Here is a 9502-nt window from a genome sequence, read left to right as displayed (position 1 = left end):
ACCCCCTCTAGGCAGGGGGAAGCTGGATGCGGGGGAGCAGCCTGGAACAAACCTCGCCTGCGCTTGTGGGCAGAGCCATGAGCAGGGAAAGCTGGGAACAGAGAAGAGGCATTTCACGCTCTCGGCTGAGTCACCGAAGTGTATAAAATCAAGGCCAGGCAATCGGAGCCACGCAGAGCAGAGGCACGAGGCTGGACAGGTACGTGCAAGCGGATGCGGTTTAGAGGCAGGGACTAAGATGAAATCTAAAATCGGCATCCAGCAGTCCAGTTCCTCCCATCCTTTCCCTGCCATGTGCTGTGGTGCAGGGAATTCAGCTGCTTCGGTGACCAAGAAACCCTGAGGCTGTTTGGTGCTTGCACAGTTCCAGATGATGAAAAGGACACAGGCAACCAAAATATATTCTTTTGCTGGTCAAATATACTATTTTGCTGGTCCCTACTTCAAACCAGCAACAGATGACAGTCTGGGCAAGACCTGGCAACATTCAGGGAATAGCAAATAGCTGTTAAGGTTTGAAGTCTGAGATATTTCGTACTACATGGGGCTTCAGCCACCCCCCTATACTGTAATATATTTTTGGATGAGGAACGAGCACAATGCCTGGCAGCACAAAAGACAGCTCAGTAAGAAAAGCGCTAGTGTTGGGCTGTGGTTAATTCCCTCCTGTGACACAGATTACCTGCGCAGCCCTGGACAAGTCACTTAGGACCCTTTTTTAAAAAAAAATTAAATAACAAAGGCAAAGCTGGGGTGGGATGAGGAGGGAGCACAGAGGGAACTGTAACACTGAATAAGGTGCTTCTTGGTACCCAGGCCTTTTGGGCCCTGATCCAGGAGCATACTCTTAGTTTCTGACCACTTTCACCAAGAAGTGGTTCAGAAGCTGCATCCTTCAGTATGTCCTTTCGCCAGCGGCACGTCTGCAGCACCCACCTGCAGCAGGGCCCCACTGGCAGAGGGGCTCCAGGGTGCTGCCAGCCGGTCAGGAGTGGAGGAGGAGGGTGAGTCTCACAGTGCCTTTGGGGTCCCCATCATGGCTGTCACTCAGAACGGGGCAGAACTGCCCTGGCAGAGCCCACACAAGCTGCAGGGTTTTGCTGTTTCAACTTCTGCTAAGGGAAGGAAAGTCCTTCCTAACCTGCTTTTATCCTAACAACACTTCTGCCTGCCCACCCCATTGCAACTCAGCCCAGCTTGGGCTCATATGTCCTTTAATTTTGACAAACCCTCCCCTGCCTTTGGATCCATACATTTGCTTTGTACATACAACCTCACAGAAAAAATCCCTTGCTACAGTCACACCCAAGTCACCCCATTAGATAATTCTTCCCACTGGGCTGGCCAAACTGGGCACTATGCAGCAAAACAAACCAGTAGAGAGCAATATATAGTCATATATAGAAGTCAAGTCTCATAACATGGCAATAGCCCTCTCCTGCAGCTTGTCCAGTATAGTACCGACTGGTGTTTTTATCCAGGAGCAGCACTGGCACTCCCTCATCCCCCAGTGCTGCTGGGGAGCCCACCTTCTGCGCTGTGGCTGTTCTGGGTGCCAGACTGGTACTGGGGGTACTGGTGTGGGAACCAGACACGCGATACAACTTGGTTGCTTTCTGCATGGAAAACTGTAGGTACACTTAGACCGCACAGTACTTCTGTCCCCGAGGGTTCATGTTTACTTAGGTTTAATTACAGAAGAGACATTAATTATCACTTCGCTGTCTGGATGCAGTAGGAAAGGACTTACAAATGTTTCACTTTTAAATAGCTTGTAGCTGCCTGGAGGGATTTTAATTTAGCTCTTAATGCTGATGGTTTGTTTTCCCCTCCCTGAAACAAAACCCAAACAGATCTTGCAAGTTAATTCCAAGCCGCTTAGGAGGATGTTTTCACCCTTGCTCGTCCTCTCCCTGCTGGTGGGGAACACAGCGTCCAGCCGGGTGAGCAGAGCCGAGCCAGCAGCATCCAGGGATGTCACCACCTTTTTCCAGCTGGCTCAGGAAGACTCTTGGGAGAATGTTAACCTCACCAGCATGTCCTGTGAGGATCGAAAGAATGCGACATGGATCACCCTGCAGCTGACCAACAGCAGCCTGACAGCTTTCCCCATCTGCCTACCGGAGGCCCTGGAGACCTTGGATCTCAGCAACAACCTCTTAGAAGAGGTGAACGGCACGGAGATAGCAAACCTCCCACACCTGCACACCCTCTCGCTGCGGCAGAACCCTCTCCGGTCAGTTAGATGGGGATCTGAAGTCCTCAGCAGTCTCCTCTCCCTGGACTTAAGCTTTAATAAACTGTCATCTGTGCCATCATGCCACAGCTCTGCCCTACCTAACTTGAGGTGGTTGTCCCTGGCTGGAAATCCACTGATTGAAATCCAGCCGCTGGCTTTTTCCTGTTACCCTCAACTACAGTTCCTGAACCTCTCTGCAACGCTGCTCGGGCAGAATGACAGCAGAGGAATTAGGGAGTCTGCTTTTGCCATCAGCACATCTCCCAGTGAGGCCATGAACACAACTGGAAACACCATCATCATGCTTGATCTGAGTGGGACCTTTCTTGAGAAAAGTAAGTTTCTGGATTTCCCGGTGTAGACATGGGGCTTGGTCAGGTCAGGGGCAGCAGAAGTTTTGCTGGGACAATAGCTCCTGTCCTGGCTGATCCCAGGATGGAGGGGGGAACATCCCATGCTGAAAGCTGCAAACAGCTGGTCCAAGTGTGAAAGGCACTCTCCAGCTAGTCGTGTAACTGCTGGGGGAGAAACTCTTAGGCAGACCAGCCTCCCAAAGGATGGGCAGAGACTAGACACCACGAACCAGGACTATTTGTCCCACTGCAGTCACCCACCTCCATCCTAATTTCACTGTCTGCTATTGACAGTCATCCCACTGTCAGCCCTGAGATTAGCTTTAGGACACACAGGAGGAAATGAATTTCTCTTTCTAGATATGTTACCGAAATCCTTCTTTGTCTATCCCCACAGTTGCACTCTGCTTTATACCGCTGTATTGAAGTGGCACAGAGAGAGGCTTTTTGTGTCAACCGCAACTGGCCAAATTCTTCCACACAGCGAGACAATCCCTGCCCTGAGCAATTTACAGTGTAATTTTTTTCTTTTCTCTGCTTCCCTGCCAGCCTCAGTTTATAACTGAGGTGGACAGATGTTAGATGCTTTGCCCAGCTCCCCTCTTCCTGGGTCAGAGCCAGGACTTAGGGACTCCTTGAGCTAGAGGTTTCACCTCAGCTCACATTTAACAGACACACCACCAAATTTCCTCCATGAGTTTGCCTAATCCCTCTTGTGGTAGTGACTTACACAACTGAGTCATGGGATGGAAAGGCAGTTTTGTGTAAGACCTATTCTTTCAGTTTTATGCCTCTCGGCTCTTCTTCCTGTGCTAGGAGAAATCAGATATTATCTGCCCCTCTCACACCAGTCAGGACTTTGTTGATCTCTCTGATCAACCCCTACCCACCACTTCTCTGAGCAGAGAAGTCCTTGTTCATTTAATCTCACCTAACAGGAAAGCTATTCCATATCTCTTATCGGCTTTATTGCCCTTCTGTCTTCCCTTCTTTTCCTCTGTCCTGCGACAGCATGACCTGCAGGTAGTATTACAAAAATGTGATTGCATGGGTGTTTATACACTGGTGTACTGATTTTTGTTCTATTCCTTTCCCGAAGAGAATAGCTGCAGAAGACTACAGAGATATTTCATACCTCAATGAATTCAAAACATTTTTCTAGGCAGAAATCCACAAGAATGCTCTATTTAGGCAACAGGTATAAATCTTTTTTCTGCTTCAGTTGAACCAGAGTGGACCAGAGACTTGCCCAACCTCAGATCACTTCACCTGACAAAGATGTCACGATTAAGAAGCCTCAACACTGACTCCTTCAAGTCCATGCCTGGGCTCCAAGAGCTGAACTGTCAAGACTCCCCCTCACTGGGTTTCGTGAGGACAGAGATGTTTGACAGTGCTCCTCATCTGAGCCATCTCTCGTTCGAGAAGTGAGTTTTCTTTTTTTTCTTCCTCACATAATGTTGCCTTTGCCTCACAGCACCATGGTGCCTGAGAGCTGATTTTTTTTGCAAAGTATGCTTCTTATCAAATATTTAGGAAGGAGGTATGGTCTTGTGTGCCATGGAGAAACATACTGTCTTATACTCAGGTATGCCATGTAAAGCCTATGATGTAGACCTGATACAGTAGAAGAGGTGATACAGCTGAAAAAGGTGGCACAACACTCACAGCACAGTTACTGGTTGCTTGAGATTGTATCCATTGTGCTCCCGCTCTTCTGCCTTATCTCCCTGTCCAATGGATGAATTTGTCTAGCGCTGGTAAGATTAGCACAGATCCACTGAAGCCCACGTGTGATACAGACCACGCTTCCAACACAGTTCCAATGGCAGTGTCTCACCAGAGGAGAAGTGGGTCACTGAGGGTTCCTTGCTCCACAAAGGATGAACGCGGACATTTGCTAAAATCTACACCTTGGAAGCAGTCAAAAATCCTGTCCCTTCCACTTTTAGCGGGAGAAATTAATATTAGTTCCTTGTTTGGCATTAGTAAAAGCAATGGCTTACTCGTTATTCTAGAGGTAACACCTCAGTGTGTGATTTGCTTGGTATGTCACACACCTGTTGAAATACTAAGGGGAAATAAAACTCTGAAAGTGATTTATCAAAATAAGAGCAGGTAAACTGCACACTGAACGGTCAGCATAAAGGAAAAGATTTGGAGAGCACCCTAAAAGTTTCCTGTAATACAGGCCCAGACTATAAATCCAGAAAACAAACACAAGAGCACTGGCTGTGCTCTAGGAACCATTCAGGGAAATAAACCCATTTAAGCAAAAAAAACCCCAGTGGATTCCACCCCCCACTGGATAGCCACACTGAATTTACACAGCACTTTACAATACCTACAGGAATACCGGTTCAAAGTGCTAAAAATCGTGACCCAAACTTAAAAAACAAACCAGAAGCAGTTAAAAGACAAAGACAAAAGAGCATCTTCTGAGCACTCAGACTGCAGGGAGGCCACATTATCACACTCCTGCAGCTAGGACAGCTTAACAGTGAAGGCAAGCAAGGTCTTCCTGTATCAGTCATTTGACTTTAGTAGGTGAGAGTCTATATTATGAAAGAGGCAATTAACATAAAGAGGATGATTGGCATACAGTCAAGCCATGACAAGCAGACTGAGAAGGAAGCTAGAGAAATGATAAAACGGTACGCCGAACGCACGATGGCAGAGCGACTGCCTTTCACAGAAGACCCTTGCCAAATGCTAAGCCCTTTCAGTTGCCACCTCTAAAGGTGTTAGCCCCTTACCATGCTTTTGTTACACTTTAACACACAGCAGCTACACTGTGCAAATGAGAGATGGTTAGCCTGGACTTTAAAATGCAGAATGGTGATGTTGATAACTGGCTGCTTCCGAGGGAACTGGGAATGGGAATATTGCTTTGTGTCTTACACATGCTGAGATACTAAGCACACTCCAGTCCTTGGTACGTAGCTTAGTGCTTGCTAATTATTTCATTTGTCATCTCACAGCTGTAACCTGAGTTCCTTTAATCCTTGGAATATCAGTTCATCGAATAGCAGCATCATTATCAACTTGTACGGAAATCCTCTGTTATGTGACTGCCAGCTCTCCTGGCTGCTCTCCGTACCCAACAAAGTTGTACTGCAAAAGTAAGTGAGTTCAAGGAGATAAAATAACGCTCTTCAGACACAACTTACATGTCTAAGTTTTTTGGGGACCAAACATTCACCATCATCTATGTTACTCAAATTCTTTGTGTGTTCTTCCCTTCCACAAGAGGTAGAACCGCAAAACAGTCCCCTTCAGGGACAAAGCATGGCTGAGTTAGATTTGCATGTAGGCAAATCCGGTGAGTACATGTAGAACAGTATAAAGTGTTATTAGCTGTGGATTCTACTTTAAGGTGAGAATAGCTTATTTTCTCTCTATTTCAGTTCATATTTCTCTGTTAGCTGGAGATAAAAAACGAGCTAGCTTGGTGGCCTTGATATGGGCCAGCACTGGGTGCAGAAACCGGACGACTTTGCAAGAACTTTAGCAAATTATTTCCTCCTTGCCCTTGCATTCCCAAAGCCTACTTCAGCACAGGCGGTCAGCAAAATCCCTTGCAAATAGCACCGTTTGTCACCTATTGTTTTCATGCTCTCCTACAGTTTGACAGACTAATTACAATAAGCTGTAGTTAAAAGAAGTACTTTGCATGTGTATGATCTCTTTCTTTTGAAAGGCCACCAAGAAGATTTGTCATTCTTAGCAGAGAGAGCAGGGAAGTAGATTGTTAACATTAGATTATTTCTCATCAGGATGAGCTTAGCAGTTGCATTCTTTACAAAAACAAGCAATGCCTGAGTAAAGAAAGAGTTTAGTCATTGAAAAGCACATCCCATAGCAGCACAGCTCCAGCTGCCTAAACCAGCTGGCTTAAGGATCTTGGGGACCACATTACAGCTTTCTGCATGCGTTCCCCTCTTAGTGTGCATTAAAGTCTGACCCTTTATGATGAGTTGTCATGACCCCCAACACTCTTGCTAAGGTTCACAGTCCTTGTACTAAAGGATGCTTCCTCTCAGGCAAAAGATATTCAAAACAAAATACAAAACCAAAAAGCCAGTCAGCTAAGTTCCCAGTGTTGTGGAAAGCCATCTGCCAAGCACAGGACTATTGTTAAGACAACTTACCTTTGGTCTAGGTTTCACGTCTTCTTTAATATAAAAACAGTTTTTGGACAGCAGGTTGCCAATTCCAATCTTGGCAGCCTTACGGGAGCCTGTAATGTTCTTGTGGATCTTTTCTAATTTGTCCCCTCTGCAGGGCTTCGAAGACTTTTTGCAACACATCCCAGGAAGACTGGGGCAGACCTTCAACATCTTTTTCACTGCTAGAGCTCTACAACAAATGCCAGTCTGAGAGAAATGTTACACTGCACGATTCAAAGACGCCCTCTCCAAAACACGATGCTTTCAGCCTCACCGGTTATGACACCACTACTGTAGCAACAACAGTAGACTCTGCTCCACTAACCAAAGACACTTACACCAGCTCCCTAATTCAGAAGAATGTAACGAGCACAGCTGCAGCCAACCCAACTGAGCCAATGCTCACAAAGGCCAACAGTTCCTCCCATGAAGAGGTGGCAGCTGCTGAATTCACGAGCCATCTCCCTTCTTCCACGTCCATAACAACCTCCCTGGGTTTTCTCAGAGAGCTCTATAGTCAGCCCTCAAATTATGGCTACACAAGTCAAACTGAAACAGACCAGCTAAAGAGAGAGCTCAGAACAACCGATGCAACATTTCCCCAGAAAGGCCCGTTCAACCAACCCACTAGTGATTATTCTACTAGAGCAACAGGAAACCCCAACGCCACTGACCATTATATGCACTCCTTTGCCACTCATGCTGGGGAAGGCACACCACGTATGAACCTACCACAGCTGAACTCCACGAGGACCGACGCTCAGTCAGAGCCTGCATCCACCAGATCACTGATACACTATGTAGATGACTACGATTACGATGAACAGTCAACAAAACCTCCAGTGCAGGCATATACCTCCTGTGACTACAATCCCTGTAGGCACCTTCAGAAGCCATGCAGTGAACTGCAGAATGCATCCCCGTGTTTATGTCCTGGCATGTCGAGGGAAGATGAGGTTCCAGATCCACCAAGGCTCAGAGAGGTGTCTGAAGTTACAGACAGCTCTGCACAGATACGCTGGTGTGCCCCAAATTCAGTTGTTCACACCTATAAGCTGACACTTCATGCCCAAGGCAATGAGGACAGACAGTTTGTCCTGGACAATATTTATTCCACAGCAAGGCAATACACTCTGTATAATCTATTACCATACACCACTTACCACATTTGTGTGACTGCTTCGAACAAAGCAGGGTCAAGCCAGCCAGCGAGTCAGGGAATTCCAGGTAATTCGTGTACCAAATTTAAAACAAAACCTAGCTACAAGTGTGTCTTTGCTGCTCTGTCTGCAGCAAGTGGACTCTTTCTCATTTCCACGATTATTTTGTCTGTTTGTCTGTGCAAGGCATGTAAAAAGCCTCAGAGTGAGCAATATGGTACACACTTAGTCTCTTATAAGAACCCAGCATTTGATTATCCATTAAAACTACAAACCACTAATTAGCTCTAGGTGATTGTTCCACACCTTCAAAGCTCACTGTCTCTATCACCTTGGTACGTGTTTGCGAGAATCACAAAATGTCCTTCAGCAAACCTACAAAAGACCAGACTTCATAGCCCTTATGTTTCTAAGGGAGAGAAAAGCACAAAAAAAAAAAAAAAAGAAAAAATAATAATGAAGGTAGTCAAACAGAAAAAAGTCCTTGGACTCTTGTTCATTTGCTACGCAGCAGCAAACCTGGACACTAACCTTGAAAAGTTGTGTTTACGATCACTTACAAATATTCTAGCACACATTTCACACAGTGAGAGGCTGCTTTGCCCACTGTCTGTCTCCAGTATGTCTCATGAATACAGCCCGCTGAGAGCCATGACCCAAGATGCATCTAGATAAGCAAGATAAGACTCTGCTTTTATTTGCGTAAGTGAAGTTGGGTTCTCAGTTTCTTCTAATGTCCATATAAAGTTACTATGCAAAAAGAGAGTACTACTGGAAGGAGTGAGGGAAAGGCCTCCTTGGGCTCAGTGGCAAGGTGCTGTGCAGACCTAACTCCATTAAATAACTCCCATGACTGTAACTGCTCAGCCTAACTGCAGGTCAGGAAACAGAAACATGAAGATTAATTGTAAAAAAGGACACTGCAGGATACTTAGGGGAGAGATAATTGTTTTGTTCTGACTTTGTATGATGTTTTCTACAAGTGAGGCTCCCACCAGTTCGCAGGCAGTGAGGAGTCTGCAGTACAGCAGTAACCCACAGAAGCGGGGAACACATTAGCATTTGCCTCACAATTGATTTTAAGCAGAGGTGATTGCTCAGATCCCATCCACAGATTTCGCAGGGTGACGACTTACCTCATACAGAGGCAAAGAGCCAAGTAATGAAACAATTTAATGCCTGTGTTGCTGAGACTTGAAAAACTGAACACCCATCCACTAGCAGCAGGCAGTTATGCAGGCATTTTTCAAATGTACTTTTGGGTGCTAATTTCTGCTACAAAAATAGTAAGAGATGCTGAAAGTTCCAGTTCTTCAGTGGCTTTGAGCATGCCATTAAAATTCCGAGATGTTTGTGTAAGGGGAGGCGTTTGTCCTGATCAGATACTTTGTATTCGGAGACCCATAGGTTTATGTTCCAGTAGCTGTGAGTTTCTGCTGCTGTGTACTGCTGTATAGATATGTAAAATCCCCCCAGAGCTCAGAGAGTGAAAGTTGCTATACAGTGTAAAAAAGTCTATGTTCTGTTCATTTATTTTTTTAATGTTTCCAGTATTAATGGAAATAAAAGGTACAGAATTGA

At 45.8% G+C, this 9502-nt stretch overlaps 1 protein-coding gene across 1 annotated transcript; it reads left to right on the top strand.

The window, feature by feature from the left end:
* On the top strand, window positions 1-9502 carry LRRN4 (leucine rich repeat neuronal 4). Its single transcript, XM_080408204.1, has 4 exons — window positions 1-2574; window positions 3815-4019; window positions 5574-5714; window positions 6877-9502. Exons 1-4 carry the CDS (start codon window positions 1809-1811, stop codon window positions 8204-8206), a joined length of 2442 nt encoding a protein of 813 aa, XP_080264330.1. The 5' UTR covers window positions 1-1808; the 3' UTR covers window positions 8207-9502.

Source organism: Falco punctatus, assembly GCF_963210335.1.
Source record: "Falco punctatus genome assembly, chromosome: 12".
NCBI classification, from domain to species: domain Eukaryota; kingdom Metazoa; phylum Chordata; class Aves; order Falconiformes; family Falconidae; genus Falco; species Falco punctatus.
The sequence above is the reverse complement of the archived record's forward strand: the minus strand, read 5'-3'. Positions and strand labels throughout refer to the sequence as shown.

Bases quoted from the DNA above. Each gene is read 5' to 3' on its own strand.
- LRRN4 (XM_080408204.1), top strand. From the start codon at position 1,809: ATGCTGATGGTTTGTTTTCCCCTCCCTGAAACAAAACCCAAACAGATC. The intron at 2,575-3,814 runs GTAAGTTTCTGG...TTTCTGCTTCAG, and splicing joins TGGGACCTTTCTTGAGAAAA to TTGAACCAGAGTGGACCAGA. The intron at 4,020-5,573 runs GTGAGTTTTCTT...GTCATCTCACAG, and splicing joins AGCCATCTCTCGTTCGAGAA to CTGTAACCTGAGTTCCTTTA.